Here is a 20,495-nt window from a genome sequence, read left to right on the forward strand (position 1 = left end):
GTCGCTCTGCTGTACAATAGGTTACGATTGTGTGACTGTAATGGATGGTGTTAAATTTTGAATTCGATGATATAATATAATTGTATACGAATATCGATTCTGATCGGAGACGGTTTATCAGCCTTGGGAATTTTATTTTATATTTATATTATTATAATTAAAGTAGGTAGCTGATTAAGTTGAATTATTAATATTTGTTTACCATTATATTTATATATTATAAAATACTTTAGAAGTTGTGTGCCCCCACGAATAATATTTTTAAAATATAGCACAAACCTAAAATCATTGCTTGAATATCTAATTTCGTCGATGTTTGAACATAAAATAATTATAAAAAAACTGTGTTTTATATTTTTTTTTTAGATTTTTTGGTAGTTACAGAATAACCTACTAACGTCAATCCTTGATTTAAATATTCAATCCTTAGCTATAAAAGTTGAACATCTTATAAATGTTTAAAAAGAAAAACATTTTTCAATTTTAAATTTGGTAAATGTTGTCGAAATTTGAACTTGAAATTTTTATAAATAAAATGTCTGCATATAATATATTTTTGATATTTTTTTACTTCTATTGTAACAATAATATATCAAGAGCATTGTATTGCATTTTTACGCTTTTGGGTCAAACGAATAAAATTGTATTAACATTTTATGAAAAAAAAAATAAAAAAATTGGAAATTGAAAACATCCGTAAACAGGTCAAAACAAGTCAAAATATTTTAAAAATATTATGGTGTATAGAAAATTCTAATATAAACATTCAGTAAAAATGTATTTACATGTATCATGTATCTACTGCCATTTGTTTTAGAGTTAGGTACACCAAAAACCAAAATCAATTATGTCAAAAACTGATTAAAATGGGTAAATAGTTTCGATTTTCCATTAATTTTTTTTTTTTTGTTTTCCCGGCGGTTTTGAAAACGATTGGGACATATTTACTTTTGACCCCGAAAAGTACAAACTAGATTCACTTCACTATCAAAAAAGATGCTGTTGATGAAAATCTAAGCATTTTTACTGTCCCGAAATGTGATGACAGATACAAATAAAAATAAATAAATAAAAACTCTTTTTCGGACTATTTTCTGACTGAAAAAGTTCTCCAAGCGTTCAAAGTAGCCCTATAAATCGATTGAAAATTAAGTCTGAATGTAATATTTCATACTTCGAACTTTGAACTTTAAGTAGATTTATCTCGATAATTTACCTAAGTTTAAAGTAAAGTACAATGAAATTAAGAAGTTTAGCAATCACTTTCTATAACTATTTTTAGTTCGTGAAGTTAAAATCATTATTTTACATTTTATTTACAAGATAATTGCAACACACTCAGGAGCTGGGGATACTTATTCTCATGTTAGAACTTTTTAGTCCTAAACATATTATCAAAAACCAACTATTGTTCAATTCACCTATACTATTATAATTTATAATACTTAAATTTACCAATTGTTTATGTTTATGATTCTTATGATTTTGATGATCTACAGTATTTCACTAACCACACAATGAACATATTAATCAGAAATGTTATAGGCCACATATTATAATGCTATTAACATCATAGATATATGCATATTGCATTTAATTTTTACTATAGTTTAGGAAAATTTGTATTCAAAGAGATGTAATTATGAAGGTCAATATTTTTATTTAAAAAAATAAAAGAATAAGGCGTATTTCGCAGTAAAATTAATAATTATATAGAAAGTTAGTAATCGACTTACTGAATATTGACTTACGCAATACTTAATTTTGTAATGTAATTACACATTTATTATTCGATATAGGTTTTATCTTTAAATTTGTTTCAAGTATAATGCATCAATAATATTTTTAAGTACAACACTTTTATTAACAGATTGCAATCAAACGTTTACGAATAGTTTATAGACGTATAAAGGCAAAAATTCGTTCATTAGATCCAAAGTATCTATATTGCATTTCCTCGAATAAAGTTCTTGTAGAATTTTAGATTCTGAGCGAAGCGATGAATGTATTGATTTTACAATGATGTGTGTTTTTTTTTATTTATTTTTTTATTTTTTATTTTATTTTTTATTTATTTTTTATTTTTGTATCTGTCATCACCTTTTAGGACAGTAAAAGTGCTTGGATTTTCTTCAACAGTAACTTTTCTGATAGGAAAGTGAATCTAGTTGGTACTTTAGGAGGTAAAAAGTAAAAGTTTTTAAAAGTAGTTTTCAAAAGCGACGTGAAAAACAAAAGAAAAATTAAGAAAAAACGGGAATTTTTACGTAAAATCTGTTTTCGAGAAAATCGATTTTGGTTTTTGGTGTAACTCTAAAACAGATGACTGTAGATACTTGAAAATTTCACTGGATGTTTATATTAGCATTTTCTATACACCATAACATTTTGAAAATATTTTGACTCTTTTTGAGCTGTTTACGGACATTGTCAGTTTTCATTTTTTTAGTTTTTTTTTGCTATAAATATCAATAAAATTTTATTAGTTGGGTAAAAAAGCGTGAAAATTTAATATAAGGCTCCTGATATATCGTTCTAATAGGTAGCAGTTGAATAATATTTAAAATACATAGGCACAATTTTTTTTTATAAGCCTTCAAAATTCAAATTTTGACAACATTTATCATACTTATAATTTATTAATTATTTTGTAGTTAAAAATGTATAATATGTTTAACTTTTATGACTAAGGATTGAAAATTTAAAACAAGACTCCACGTAAATAGGTATATATAAATTAATTTATTCACAATAATATCATCAAATATATTTGGTAATATCATAGGCTGACTGACCGTTTTCGCTCAGAATCGTTTTTCTTATACAATGATATTATATTATTGAATTCAAATTTAACACCATCCATTACAGTGACCCACTTGTAACCTACTGTACAGCAGAGCGACATCCACTTATACACCTTTTTTAAAATAAACATTTGTTTTGGGCGAAAATTGTTTGTAAGAATTTACTTTTTTATTTTCAAATAGTACGTACAATTATGTAGAAATTTATAACAGCAGTAATTAATAGGAATAATAGTTTAATAATTTTGTATTCTTTATTTGTATATTAATTTTTTTTATATTTAGCAAATAAAAACAAAAACTTTTTATAATAATTATTATACCTATTAAAATTTCACTGCAAAGCCAATTTTTATTTTAAGAGCTTAAACCACATCCATTTATGACAAAAGTGAATTTGAGTTTATAATTGTATTGCATGAATATGAAGTTACACAATAATTGTCCATTTCAAATACCTTGCTACTTGGTAACTTGTTTTTTTTTTATAAGTTCGCAGTAATTTTATATTATTAAACAACAATGTGATACCTACAAGTAAATTAACAACGCTGCAAAAAAGTTGAATTTGAACAATAATAAAAAAAAATATACGTTTTACGAATTAAACTTATGAACGTTAGTGTGATGTCAATAACCATAATCCCATATAAATATAATTCAAAGATTTATTCTATTACATTTTTTTGTGGAATTTATAAAAAATTGTTTACTTACTTATCTTTAATACTTCTGCGATTGATGTCTGGAAAATAATATAGAATAGTCCCTATAATAAAGAACAGTACGAATATACACAGAAACCGTACTACTATATTTTATTTAAATTACATGATTAGAATAATCTGATGATATTTTGTAAGCTCGAGCAGTCGAAATAAGCTGTAAAAATCCATTGAAAAATTGTTATTCAAAGCACAATGAATGTATTTTAATACATTTAAAAATAGGAATTAGTACACCATTTATTTTATATAATATACTGATCTAAACTATATACATGTGTATAACCTGCAAAAACATACAATCTTTCATAACAAACGCGGAATATTTATGAAATGTGTTAATTTTAATTTTTAATATTAAAAATGAACATATTTTTTTTTTTATTATTGAATTAAGCCTCGGCAACTATGGCCATTGGCGACAAAGAGTTTATCTCTAAATTATTTACAAGTTATATAAGTTACATATTATGAACATATTATAATATTACCAATATTACTTTTCTAAAAATGTATGTTCGTGAATTTCGTGTAAACCAATTAAATAATAATACATACATATTTTTGTGACGACACAATAGCTTATTGTGAATAATTTAAAATGTATAATAATTATTATGATCATTGATATCATATTGCACATTGCATGTGATATGAAAAAATAAATTATACATGTAAATGTATTCCAATTTTTTTCCTTGTAAAAAAAACAAATGTTATACTATTTAACGGGTTTTATTTCGATTTATATAATATAAATATGTATATATATATTTTTTTTTTTTAATGAACAATTCATATAAAAAGGATATCTGTGATCTTTTTAATGCAATTTATTTATTTTTTTTACTCGTGGGAGCAATAAATTCAATTTCCCCTTACATAATATATTATTATCGTCATAGCGTAATTCACCACAACAAAGGATTCAAATTATTACCATACATTCCAATATCGAACAATGTTTTTCCGAAAAAAAGATATATCCCAATAATCGTTTTCACGTTTAATTTTAAGTTTTATTCAACAATACACGTTAATACGGGTTTCGAAATTGAAAAAAAAGTCCATTATATAATAATTCAATATCGTCAGCGGCGGCATTATACATGACTGGTGCGTATACCTTTCTTTGTGCTTACCTATTGCCTATAAACGCTTTTAATCCACCGACCAGTAAATGTATCGTAATAAATGTAATCCACACGCGCGAGAGTGGAAAATATCCGAAAACCCGATTTCTCGTTTGGGTATGAGATTTTGTATACTTATACAATTCGCACGGTGCCGCGACGTCAGCGCCGCTGTCAAACGGACGTAAGTACTTTAATATATACCCGTAGGTAACGATTAATATTCGGCGATCAATCCGTTTCCACCGTGGGCCGCCACCAAATATCAGGTACCTGGTCGAACAAGAAGTAGGTAGTTAAACAACGGACGTAATTGATCGACACGATGTTGTATTCCCGCGGAGACGTGTAATATACGGTTGACGAGTTCATGACCGAACCGGGAGTGCAGCACATCGCAGACGTTGTTTTTCGCTGTTGGTTCCACTGTGGTCCGCAGATTAATGGACAAAAACAAAAGCCAGCACATCGTCAACCGGTATGAAATAGTGAATTAATAAAGGTTTGCAGGACAGAGGAAAACGGACGAAAATTGTGTACGGGACCGGCGCCGTAGAGAAGGACGAAACTTGAGAGATACTGCAGATAAGTATACGTTCAGAACGGTAATGAATAATAATTAGGGTCTCAAGCCCTATAAAATATGCATTTGCATATGTGTTTCGGGCGTTTGGATAGCATGGCGGGTTTTCAGGATACAAATTATAACGTTACAAAGTTGTATGCAATATTTTACTTTACATAATTAAAATGATTTCAGTCGAAACAACGTTCTGCGGTAAAATCACAATATGTTTTTAAAAAAAAGGGTAAAGTAGGTAACCACTCAGATGTGAAGTAGGTGTCGGGGGTACGAAATTGAGTAGTTCACTGTAATGTATATGTGTTACTCGAAATGCAATGATAAATTATTGTATTTAACAAAATATTCAAACCGAAGATGGTCTGTCATCCAATATTAAAACTGTAGTAATTTAATTTACTATTAGTAATACGTTAAGTTGAATTAATTTTTGCCAAAAACATTGGATTTGTTAATTATTATTAGTATACATTATAATGTTTGATATCATATACTATAGTATTTTTATTAACTTTAGAGTCAATACCAACTTACCGCAGAACAGTGTGAATCGGTACTCGGAATAAATAATAGCAATAGCCTACAATTATTATTTTAAATGTTTTTAAAATGTCATCGTGTGTCTACAATATAGTAATATACGCACAAGTTTAAGAAATAATGTATTTGTTGACATGGTGAAATAAAACCAATCATTAATTAATAGTTTAATTAATATTTATTTACACCCACACACACATATAAGTAATAGAAAGGAAAAACAATTTTAAAACATCCAATTTAATTTAATTCTTTAATGACGATCCGCTACCGGAACTTTACATTTTATAAGATTTGTGGTTTAAATCATAATTGGCAATTGCTTTATAAAATCTTATCTTAGACATAATATGGTGACTACCCCCATCGCCTCCCTTAAACACGCCTCTGTCAAGAGTCCATGACAAGTTGAGGTTGGTTAATTGAATTGCAAAAAGCCAAACAAAAACATTATTCACATTAAAAAAAAAAAAAATCGTTACATAATAATAATCAGTTATAATCAACAAAAAAAAAAAAATGCTTTTTTGCATTTTTAACGAGACATCAATATTATGACTATATCAGATTCTGATTCATTACTTGGGGTGCATTTTTAATAAATAAATTTAAAATATTTTATATATACATATAACATATTATATTGGCATTAAATTATAACTATTAATTTTTTTTTTGTTAATATTAATAAAATAATTATGTAATTCTGTATAACACAGTTTTTATAATGCATAGATTATTGGTACCTATAGAATATGTTACTTTTATTGGCCAGTTACGTCTTTTATAATTTAATGTTACCCATATTATGTTTTGTAATGATATAGTGACTATATTATGGATGACTGAATTCAACCCACTCAACTAAATTAAAAAAAAAAAAGAAGAATAGAAAATATACAAATGATATTCAATTTATAAAAACTTGAAACGCATATAATATATTTATTTTTTTTAAACAAAACTTCTTTTTATAAAATATAATATGATAATAATTATAATATAGGTACTATTATACTGTTCGTGTATGCAATCTCCTTTCTCTAAATAATTTTTTTATGAACAAACAAGTCTAGGAAATTATAGTATGAAGTGTATTGTATTTATTATGTGAATAATAAAATAATTATATGAATAAAATATAATATGACAGTTAATATGTTATAATATATGTTATCATTTAATACAGTGTGTACTAAATCATATAGTAAAACCAGGTTCACTTTGTCTACAGTAAATTATTGACCCACAAATGACCTTATGAACCAACGAAGTTGGACCAAAACTTTATGATAATATAGTATAATATACACTTTAGGACAACATTATACAATAGATTAATTATTATCTAGCTTATTCACTATATTAACGTAATACCAATAATAATTGTCTAAATGAATATTCAAACTAAATTCTATGCTACAAATGTACCGTAATCAAAACTATTTCAAACGAATTGTCTAATATATATAATATATACAAAATGCGTGTAAAAAATTATTAAAATGAAATATATTTTTACAACAGTGAAGTCGTATTTATAAAATATTGTGTTATAATGTATATTATATCCATTAAAGAATTGTAAATAAAAATTTAGTATACATAAGTACATTAATTGACAAATGCACGCCTTCAAATTGAATAACATAACTTTATTAAATAACTTATTTTTCATGGCTTCAGAAAATGGAATAAAATTATATTTTGGCAAGACATTTTACTACAATATCATTAATTGTATTAATGTAAGGCTTTATCAAAAAAATCTAAAAAATGTCTTATAAAAGAACTTATTTTTAGATTCTCCTTGATTAAAATATTATTTTGTTCTACTATGGAGATTCAACTAGATTAATACTGACAAAATTATTTTTAGTACGATGTAAATGTGTAATTTTCAGAGGAAACTTTTCTTTTATACAAAATATACCTATATCTATACATATACCTATTTACTATATTATACTTTCAACTTTTTTTATAAGAAGCCCAAGTTATTTCAAATCTATTCATGGCACCCATTTCAAGTGAAACATGGGGTGAGTGTATCAATACTGAAAATGGAAACGACCCTCCGTGTTAAGCCTTCTAACCGTTTGCACAGACGCTTAAACCACTCTTGCCCTTGGGGTTTTTTCCCTCCCCTGATGTTTTTGTCCTAAATGAGCCCAACCCCGCTATCGGAATTAAACCATCTTGAAAATAATATTCGTGTCCTCTAGAACACGCGACCACATTATATACACCACACTGCTATATAACCTACCGTAGAGGGTTGCACTTCATTTAATATTCCTCCGGTAAATGCGTACGCCTACTTATTATTCCTGCAGGTCTACCTATATCCAAACGAACAATTATTATTTGTCTTCGAATTCATTTCAAAATAGTATTTAATCTGTATTCAATTATTTGTGTACATAATGTAATATATTATTAATTTATTATTAGGTATATATTGAATGAGATGTCCGTTGATGGTTTTGTTAGTATTACCGCAATATTATATACCTACCTAGTATGTATGCTCGTGTGTTTCGGGGGTGGATGGAAAATATGATGGATGACGGCCAGCTCAACTTCGGCATCCGAACGAACACCTTTTTATAAAAGTGCCGACCCACCTCGCTTATCTTTCCAAATGTATTTTCATTCTTCTATCACTTTCTCCGCCTTGCACGGATCCCTCTATTGAATCTGCCCGATGAAAAGTTGAATACCGATTGGTTGAAACGTTATTTTCATAAACGACGCGCGATGATAGTTGAGAAACATGCGTACTTCTCGCCAACTATCAGTATAACTAGAACCATTGTACTTTTCACGAAAACTGCTATAATCGCTTTAGGTTAAACTTACGTATGAAATCGATTTCATTGTGTTTCTATCGAGGGGTTTCCAAAACGATGGCGTATTTCGATTTCGATTTAAAATGATATTAGTTTTTAAAATCCATTATTGTCAGTTATAACCGTTTATGCATGTATAGTGAAAAGTAATATTATATTCTTCACGTATTTACAGTGATGCCATAATTTAATATAATATTCGTTATTATATATTCTTATTTCTTATTAATTATTTTAAATTACACAACTATCAACATAAAAGCACATTTTTTATTTTTCAAAGCTTTTTTTTCAGTTAGACGATTTTATGTTGCTGATAATGTAAGGATTAAGTAAAACGCATAAAAAATAATTATAAATAATAAATAAAACTCAGTTTTTGATGGTTTTATACAAACAAAAATATATATCACAGGTAAAGTACTTTCAATACAATATTAATTTGTTGGACGTTGGTATATGCCCGTTGCATATATATTGGAATATTTATGGTTTTTAATTAAAAATAAACCATTTAAAAAGTATTTTTACGATACTTATCTTTAAATATGTTATATAAAAACATTTTAACTTGACTGAAGAAAGCGGTGTTGTATTTATATGATGTTTTTCTTCAAAACAAATAATCGTAAAAAGTATTGCTTTTTTTACTACGTCATTTCAGTTAAATCCTAAAATGGTATCCAATAATGGGATTTAGAAAAGTTTGATATTTGTTGTACAGCAGTTATGTGTTCGTAATTTTTTTTTACTGACATCGCCACATCGGTGAACAACTACGGAAGCCTAAATGATGGTTTCCAGGTAGTACAATTTTTTTAACGACCTCGAAATAGGTTGTAAACAAGTGTATTATTAAATTAGTGATGATTACATAAAAACCGAATTCAAATATAAATTCTGAGTGAAACTAATAGTATTTTTTTAGTAATGCTTAATAACATTAAGCTATTGTTTCTAAGAAACTCCCAATTATTTTAAATGTATTTATCTAAAGCGTACGTCGCGCTTCGTATCGTATCTGTTGTCTCCATCTTACTAATACATAACTAATACATTACTAATGCATAACATTCCAAAATATACGTTCAGCAGTTCAAAATTTGTATTGTTAGCTTTAATATAATAGTGAATAGACCTACTATGAAACTTAAAGGTAAGAACATTTTCTGTGTTCTCTCAATGGATTGTTACGATATTTTTGTTTCAGGTCAAGTTATGCGTATGTAAAATATTAATACTTAAAAATGCTCATAATTTACTTAAAAATGTAAATATTTCTACCGAGAGAACACAGATATTGTTCATACATTTAAGACTTGTGATATGTCAATTCACTATAAGAGTCTAATATGATGAAACCTAGCAATACAAAATCAGAAGTACTTAACGTATATTTTAGTATGTTATGCGTTAGGACTTAGGAGTATGGAGACGACACACATGTGAAAACAATGTCCTTTTAATTCAAAAACTAACTTTTTTATATCAAGAAATACATCAGCTAGGTAAAAGGTTCAAATATACAACAGCTTAAGTAAAATATTGAGTGTTACTTAAACTTGAAATCATCGATTTACAAATATGTTAAAGAGAAAATACTAGTAGTACTAAGTATCAATAAAAAATAAACATTGAAACGTTGTGCTATCACAGTTATAAACCACTTTATAAATAACTTAACTTTTTAAATAAACTCTTTTAAATTCCGAACCAAAGCACTAAATTCTTAAATATTAATCGTGGATTGAACATACATTTATATTTGCTAACTCAGGTCTACTTAATGTCTAATGATGCTTTTTCTGTAAAAGAAACTCCTCGTGGGTGGCTCTTCACTAAAAAACTTTTATATTCTCACAGAATACAGAAAATCACTATGTTCTAGATTAATATCCATAATATTTATAATTCACTTACCATAAAAATAAAGGCATGTTCAAATTATTGATGTGTGTATAAATTACGAAAGTCAAAAATGTAATCTCATACTGATAAGTGATAACTGATAATGTAGAATAAATCCTATTATCTGTCATTATAGTAAGTTGTCTATTATAGACGAATACTGAAAAAAATTTAAACTGTTCTTGCGTAAAGCGAAATGGTATATTAAATATAAAAATTGCATTTATTTTTATCCAGCTTTTAGAGAGATTCCATAAACGACGCGTTGTTGAATGTAAAATAGTAAGTTATATTCCATGCACTCGCGATCTTGCCATCACAATTCTTGACATTTTTCCCGGAGCCTGATAAACGTTTATTATACCATGGTGTATTGGTGTTGTATTATACAACGATTTTACGTGTTGTTATGTCAGATATACTCTAATTATTATAATATATTTTCCTTAAACGCATAATTTAAACCCTTAACATATTTTCCACTTTTTACATTTTTTTTTATTTATTATGTTATGAATAAAATGTTAAGTTCTATGAAACTTCAATAAAAAAAATATAAACAAAGCCAACTCACTCCATTTATAAAGGGTGCGTACATGTAATGCTGGCAATTGTCTTGGAACGGCCACTTAGTTATATTATGTTTTTGTCATTTAATAATAATTAATAACAATGATAAATCGTTTTAAATCACAAAATTACTTGGACAAGTGAATATATCTCTATCAAAGATGAATAGAGAGCCAAATTAAATTTGTATAATACGCGATTCTATTATATATATTATGAAGATAGAAAAAAGGGGGAGTAGATAACCACTTTACAGTACAGCTATAGGTGTTGAGTGTAACTTGTTATTGAGTAAGTCATAATAATTTATGTGATAAATTTTAATTCAATATTATCAATTTTTCCATACAATAAATGAGATTCTGAGCGAAGTTAGTGCGTTGGCCTATATTTCTAAATTAATCCCATGGTACAGTTTTTTATATTGCTATTTAAGTAATTTATTTACTATTAGTATATTACGGCAGGTTGGTTTAATTTTTCCCAAAAACATTGCATTCATTATGATATATTATGTATATTTCATTAGTATAATATGGGATACAATAAGAACAATTTTCTAAATTCGTGTATAAAATTAAAAAATGGCATCGCTTTAATCAATAAGAGTATTTAGGGATATTGAATAGACATTTATTTAAAACATTTTTTCGAATTATTTAATAAAATGAAATATAATATGTAAATACTTAATTTATAGGTATAATATATATAATATATTCATTTATATTCTATTTCATAATGCTTAATACTTCATAATAATCGGTAATATTAAACCAAGGATGGCTAACAACGGACCGTGAATCGAATTCAACCTACCATAATTTATCATCTGGCCTGTGAAATTATTTTATATTTTCACTCTTATTTTTACATTCATTAATATTTTATATTTACGTCAAAATAAAATTTAAAAATTTAAAATAATTCGAATATGTAATATTATATACATTCACCTATTTAATACTTACCATACATTTAAAAAATGATTTAAAATTATTGGGATACCAATAGTTACATTTTTTATGGACCGTGGTTAAACAATTTGACAACAGCTGTTATTGACTATTTTACTATAGATATTTAATTTAAATATGCTTAAAAATATATCCAACGTGTAAAATTAGGAAATATTTTTTTCTACCAATAAAAATTAATACAATAAAATTATTTGCATCTTTTACAACCTCACGTCCATGATGGTCTTTGATCCAATAGAAAAAAGATAAATAATACTATTAAAAGGAAAACCTTAATATTAAATAATCAAGTCTTATTCAATTCGGAGTTGTATTCGAAATTAACGAGTAGTGATAATCAAAATAAAAATGTAAAATATTTTTATTATTGATGAAAATAGGATCTGTTGAGATTGCGTATAAGTTAGTAATATTATAATGCATAAGTATATACAAATAAATACATCAAAATATAACAGTGTTGTAAAATTTTATATTGTGTGAAGAGCAAAAACTTTTTTTATGCAACGGCTTCTTTGAATATTTAACAAAAAAAAAAAGCCTGGACGCTTCAATAAGTACAGATTATAAGTGAGAATGATCGGAAATTGTATATTCTGCTTAAAATCGACTAAAAGCTCCTAGAATGATGTCTAAATTGTATTTTTTGTTTTTTAATAAGCCTTTTTAATTTACTACAACACATAATAATAACTTTGCATTATATATTTGATACAGGTTATTCAGCTATGGTTCATTGTACATATTATTAAAGTTTGTTTTGTTAAAGTGAACGGCTGACATATTTAATTTCATTAACTGTAAGACATAAGTTATATTTTATTATACCTACTGTATTAGTTTTTTTATAACTTGGTCACGGTGTTGAGATTTAAAATATAATACTACTGCATCAGCAAAACCAATCACGTGAGTTGTATCAGTGTTCTAGCCATAGAATAATCATATCCATAAGTAAGTTATTTCTATAATTTGACTGTGTGTTTAATCCAGGAGATTATATAGCACTCGTAAATTATAAACGATGAAAAATATTTTAATAGACAATTGGAAAAATACATTTAAAAGCTGAATTAATGGTCTAAAGTTGATAACTAATACAGGTATTTTATATAAATAACTATTGATTCTTATCCATTCTATGGTAAGTCATCTTGGATATTGTTGAAAACAATAATAAAAACAAAAAAAACAATTATTTTTTTTCAATATTAACTTTAAATTGAACGCGACACCATATTATTTTTCACGCACCATTATAGGCGATGTACATAATTTTGAATAAGAATTCCTTAAAGTTAATTGAAATGAAATATTTATAAGTTAGAACTTATAAACCATAAAAACAGCCAAATCTGTTTTTGGTTTTATGCAAGAGACACAATTCTTCAATTCATTTTTTTTTCAAAGAAAAAAAATCATGGATATTAATCGGTATATAAGTTTTATGTTGAAAATTATATGTTAAGTATAATTTAAAATGTGCATTTTATTTGAATATTTTCTTTTGACCTATTGTTGGCATCAACTACTTGTATAATGCATAATTTTGAATTATCTATTCAAAGTTCAAGAAAACAATTTCTGTTATGTTCCAAGTATTATATAATACCATCATCATTGTGATTTATTCTATGTTTATTTATTCATAAATTTACCTACATTATATATAATTTTACATAATACAGCCGATAGGTATTATAAATATTCAAACTGAAACATAAATATTTAAAAATTAGATTAAATTGTATTTATAATATTATATGTTTGATAATATTAGCATAAAATAAGCAATATTAAAAATAGATCGGATTATATTAATAAAACAAAATGTGTTTAAAAAATATACAGAAACAATCAAAAAAAAAAAAAAATTTATTTTAGGAATTTTCCTATTTCAAAAACTACTAAATTTTATACAATTATGATAGTTTTAACTTTTAAAGTTAGATATTTCATTTATCATTTACACATAGTTAGCGATTTTTTAATTTTCTATTGCCGCATAGTTGAGTAAACGTAATATATTATTATAATTTTTTGTGTCACCTATAAAAATATAATGAACAACATTTCTTGTATTGATATAATATTTTAAAAAACAAAATCAATTAGGTACTTACTCATATTATAATTATAACATTAACGAACTTAAACAATTACAAAAAATAACAAATTAACAAAAGTGGTGTCTTCAATAAATGGCAGAATTAGGACATACTCTGCAGTTATAATCATATTTTTGTCATTTTATTTTGTAACTCCTTATATTTATAAAAACTTGGTACTACAAAATAATATCAGCGTTTACTTAACTGCACAATTTGATGATATCTGCCGAAACCTATTTTTGTTCATCAATTAATGGGTAACTTTTTTTCTAAATTATATTAAAAATTGACACCCATAATGGTTAAATCATATAATATAACATATATTACACGTGGACCTTGTAGGGGATATGGGGATACCGTGGTAACTATCATTTTAGATTTTAAGTGTGATAAATGTATTGATTTTACAATGATGTGTTTTTTATTTGTATGTCTGAAGACAATTTTTACGGTAGAAAAATACTTTAAATTTCAACTTTGAGAGTGGTTTCTGGTAGAAAATCAATTCTAGTTTGTACATTGGGTGGGGGGGGGGGGGGACAAAAACCAAAATGTAGAGCACATTGAAAAATAATAGGTAATTACAAAAAAAAAAAATTACGAACGTTTGTTAACATTTTAATATTGCTATTAAATAATTGTTTTGTAACTTTGATTAGCACAAAGTTAAACCGTCTTCGTTCAAAATAGTTTTTTTTTTATCATATTATTAATTGTATACAATATATACGATACATGATAAATTATCGATGGATTGAAATTTAACACATATATTAAATTTGATTAGGACGGTATTTTGTAGTACATATTATGCCGGAACTAGGTTATACGAACCGTGTCAGTTATTCGTAGTTTTGACGTGAGAGTGTAGCAAGTCACCATTCTATCGGCGAAGATAGTTTTTACACGGACTGTAGTCCGGCGTGTCCGGATGATAAATGTCTGCAGTTCAATTTCGCACTACAGTCAAACTGTACTTATACCTACTCAGACCTATATAATATAATATAATATAAGCCCATGACTTGTCTATGTTCAAAATATTTTGCAGGGTTGAATTACAATTACATATGGCACTACATATTTTATATATTTTATACTGTATATATTATATATCTTATAATAATATGGATGAAGGAAAACACCAAACGGTTGTGATTCATGTTATGTGACAAAGTATAGATACCTTTTTATGGCGGTTCGCGCCGGAAGATGGTATTTATTGGGTCCGTTTGGATAACTGCTGCTAGGTTATTGCGCACTACAAATTGACAATTCAGGATTTAAATATTAATGCAACGATTCTGTTCGCTCCGATGCTCGGCAGTTATATATAGGATCATAATCGGCTTTTCCCTATCAATAACGGAATAACACGTTCATTTCAGAGAAAACCATTTTTTTACCGTATTATTAAATTGAATTTTAAGCTATCTGTATATGTTCAAATTTTGTTGTTTTTTTAATTACGTATCTACGAATATTGGCATTATATTCATGGCATCTAAATTAAACACGCAGGTATGGACCTACATTTTTAATAATAAACAACTGATTTGCACCAGTAAATTGTATTATTTTATAGACAAATAATATGATATGCTAATTCAAATTGATTTATCACCCATACCACCCAATGTTATATAATTTAAATGATTTTCTTTGTAGATAACTCAAAAGGCTATAATACTTGTCTCAAGTATTTACAATGACTTTTGATAAACTTAATACAATTTCATTTTTAACCGATACTTTAACATCTTATTATTCACGCCGTCTTGTATCAGTTACAAATAAAATGGTTGTACACTCTAGATTTATTAAATTGGTTCATTAAGTATAGTATCATCCTTGAAATGCATTTAATTATTTGAAGAACTCTAAAATTTGAATACTTATCAGAACCCCGTATTATTTGAACTCTGTTTGACCGAACCGGGCTTATTAAATCAGGTGCTTGTAAAAAAATAAGTCTAGGCACTTTACTTTGGATACGGTAGAAATTATATTATTGTTTAGTTTGCAGGACATATTTTATCCCCCCCCCTCTCCCATAAACATTTACTACGTCATATTATTTAGTTATTTAGAGGCGTGAACGCCGAGTAGTGTGATCTGTATTTTTATATTAATACACTTTTGTTGAAATAAACAGGTGTAAATACTTTGCCTATAAATTACTTTTATTTATATCAACATTGTCGCCGGAGAATTATATGGGAGAATTATATTGTACACACGTTCTATTTAAAGAGTGGCGATTTATATCATGTTTTTTATGTCGAAAGAATAGTTTAGAAATAAAAATAATAACTATTTGATTTTTGTTTTCAGTGGAAGAAACTTAATATTACCATAGATAGCACTTACACGCGAAACATCAGAGACAGTTAACACACAAGTTATTAGTAAACATAGTTATTACATTAATATACACAGGAATGACGAGTTTTTCGGTATACGGTATTACATAGGTATACCAGTTATTGCTCAAACACCGCTTGAACGGTGTACTGTAATGTCGAAGTACCGACGTGCCGTCCAATACCGAAGTAGATGTACCGCCCAACAGCAATTTTATGATTAATAATATTATTATAACATTGTAATAACGAACAATATTAGTATAACGTTATTGTAATACTATAATAATAATATTATCATAACGAAATGCTGTCTGGGCGTATATCATATTATGTGTTGACGCCGATGACGGGGTTTCTCGGTACATCTGTTCTAGTAGGTACCAAAGTACTGGTATCCTATTTCGATACCGTCAACCTTACGATAATATTGTACGCATCTCGAATTTAAAATAAAGAGGAAAAACAGTACTAAAGAGACTAAGAATCTGACACTAAGGCTGAATAATTAACACACGGTTTTCTAATATAAAAAGAAGATCCACCTATATATTATGCGAAACCTGCGGAGTAACACTAACCGTCGACACCCACTGACAATATGTCGCGAGTACAATATTAAGAGGAGCTCGGTAAATGCATAACACCCACCGCTTCAAATGCAGTTTTAGCGGATTCAAGTGTGAAAACAACCAGGAGATTTTATGTTCTTTAGAAAACAAATGTATATAATATAGGTAATACGATAAAATGTAAGAGAAAAAATCAAGTTTTGATGAAAATTATTAACTATAATGGCTTGTGCAGGCGAAGTTCATTTTAGATAAATAAAAAAATATATATATATAGTATTGTATTTACATTTTTAACGCAAAGGGTTAGTTTAGTGTTGACGCATAAACATTAACATATTCAAAATTATATATAATAGGATGAGAAATTCGTTATGAACGCCGCACTTAAAATACACATATATTATGATGACAAGTACTTAATACGTGTTTATGATAATGTAACGTATATAATGATTTCCCGTAATAAATTTTCGGTCGCGGAATAAATTGTTGTATACGATATTATATTTATATACTAACTGGTTGTGGATGAAAAAAAAACGAATGTGTATATGAATCGGAAGACGAATGTTGACAGAACACTGTGTACAACTAATGTAGCTTCGGGATGGAATTTATTGTTTATTGTTAATATTAGACGGCAACTATATATACCTATGTATAAACAAAACAAAATGTGATAACCTTAATAAAACTATATAGTCTGGGAGGACACATACTGTCTGTGTAAACTAAAACAACCCGAATGATAAATAGAGGTGTTTTTGGCTGCCGTAAAATTTCACGGTTTTCTAATGACACGTTTTAAATTGAAATATGATAAAAAAAATGTCTATGAAAAATAACATCAATGATTTTTCTGGTGTAATTATATTATGTAAATTGTGTGTGGTTCGCGTCGGGGATGGGTTATTGATCGTTAAGAAATAATTCTTAATTTTTAAAGAAAGGAATGTCTTTAATTTGTCTTATTGCCAGTATTAAGGAATTCGAACCACTAATGCTTAAAGAAAATTGATTCTCAAAATTGATGTATCTCACTACTTACAATAGTTTATTTTTAACAGGTTATTGACTGGTAGAATACTAAAATATTATTCCACGTATGAAGTTATAAATAATACATTGTAAATGAATAAGATTTTGATATTCCTCTCGTATTTTCTGATTCATTGACTATAATTTATAATAATAATAACTATAACTATTACTGTATTGTTTTTAACGATTTTTATTATTGTTTCAGGAAACACGGCTGCAATAAGTAAGTACATACGGATGTTTTTCAAAGCTATTATCATAAGCAAATAAAGCTTACCAACAATAAAAAATTGTATTCTGTATTGTTTACTACTGACTTAATTAAAGATTAAAACAATTTTTGAATGATTCGTTAATGACAACAGAGCTAAACTGTTACAGGTAGGTATTATGCATAAATTAATAAGTGTCCAAAGTTGGTGATTTTCAGTGTGCATACATAGATGATTAAATTAGTTTTAGTTATAAACTTTATTTATATTTTATTATACAATAGGCATTTAGTTTTTAACTAGAAATAAAATAAAATGTTCACATTATATTATTGATGTATTATTATGTTCAAAATTGTCAGTGTTTTGTTTTTATTGTCTGTTTAAACTTTTATAGAAATAACAACAGTTCATTTTTTAAGTCGATGTAAAGTATAAAATATAATTTCATAACGATTCGGTTCATATGACGTAATAGTGGCTAAACCGTGCTGTCAAAACATGTTTCCGTATTTCATCGTTTATGACTCGTGGATGCAGAATTACTTTTTTTTATTTTAAATAGAATGATATACATTTTATCTTCATTTTTTTTAGAGGAAATATTTATCTTATTTTATATTTCGTTATTCACAATTGAATATGTGATAATTTTTGTTTTAACATAAGTTATACAGGATGTAAAATACATAAAAAAAAATGTCACAAAATACAGATAAGGTTTTATTATAGTACTAACTAGAAAAAATTGTGATTTATTACTGTTTTACAATTTAGAATGCATCCAAAAGCCAAATCGAAAAAATATTTTGTAGAACTGTATTTATTTATTTCTAAATTTTTTGAAAAAACAACAATCGAATAGTAGTAATGACTTATGTTATACACTCTTATACACGAGTATTATCAAACATGTTGAGGAAAAATAGTGGAGTTTACATGCAAAAAGGCCTATAATTTTTAATAGCACATACTTATACATTTTAGAGGATTTCACGTCTTTCTTTCATGACAGTAGCATTACTGCTTTAATCTTAATTAACACAGAATAATAATGTACGGTTATCGGAGAGACGAGTTCAATTTTAAACTCTTTTCATTATTTATTATTATATATTTGATATGCCGTTTAGAATAAAACTTTGTAGGGGCTGTGTGTGTGTGTGTGTGTGCATATGAAATTATGTGTCTCTGAGGTGCCAAAAGTTCTCTGTTTTTGTTCGAAAGTAAGAGAAAACGGAATTACACGATTAATTAACTAGTTCGAAATTTCGAATATGACGAACTAAATAACTGCGGTATGTGGCGTGGAGTACTTTAATATTTCGCACATATTATAAAATATGTAATTAAAAATTGATAACCCCGTGTCTCTGCAGTGAGTGTTACACAAGAAAGTTGAGTCCCATATAATACGACGGTAGCAATAATATTATGTAGTTTAGCGAATCGTATACATTTTGGTCTTACGGCACCCGTAAACTTCATTGCCGTGGAGTTATACGATCGTACTACGCCAGCTGTGGTTGAGATAAATTCCGACGAAATTCGTTTGTTCGCGAGAAATTTGCGCGGAAGAGTTCAATCGGTTATGCCAACCGTAAAAAACCGTCTAAGATAGGGTCTTCGGACGAGTGGACTTACAAGTTACAGGATGAGCACATTAATACACAGACACGTAATACATGTATGTTAGTAAGTAGGTACACATGTTCGTACGCCACGCCGTGTTGTTAATTATTTACATGCCGTGAAGCACTCTAAATAAAGCGTTGGCCGGGAAGTATCGTTAAGGACGAAAATTCGTCTTGGACACAAAACGCTCGCCCGGTGACCGTCCATGCAAGGATCGCTGCACAACTTGTATTTTACTTTTTTTTTGTTATTATTCCAATACCATCTCCACGCTGCGGTAAACAGATATGGGGATAAGGGATAATCTACGAATTTTTACGAAAACTTCCATCCAAAGAATCGGTAACGTGAATACGGTGGAAATAGTGCCGTGGACGGGACCGTGTGAAACACTGACAGTTGCGCGAACATTGTATGGCGTAGGCGAACCCTAGAGAAACTATAAATTCGGTATAAC

At 27.5% G+C, this 20,495-nt stretch overlaps 1 protein-coding gene across 2 annotated transcripts in view; it reads left to right on the forward strand.

The window, feature by feature from the left end:
- LOC132953367 (uncharacterized) overlaps positions 1–20,495 on the forward strand; it is a 252,297-nt gene that overhangs the window by 101,391 nt on the left and 130,411 nt on the right. For both annotated transcript variants that reach the window (XM_061025852.1, XM_061025851.1), the window contains exon 4: positions 18,397–18,414. In XM_061025852.1, coding sequence (XP_060881835.1) covers positions 18,397–18,414 — 18 coding nt within the window. The remainder of the gene's footprint in view (positions 1–18,396; positions 18,415–20,495) is intronic.

This window comes from Metopolophium dirhodum, unplaced genomic scaffold (assembly GCF_019925205.1).
Source record: "Metopolophium dirhodum isolate CAU unplaced genomic scaffold, ASM1992520v1 scaffold2, whole genome shotgun sequence".
NCBI lineage: Eukaryota > Metazoa > Arthropoda > Insecta > Hemiptera > Aphididae > Metopolophium > Metopolophium dirhodum.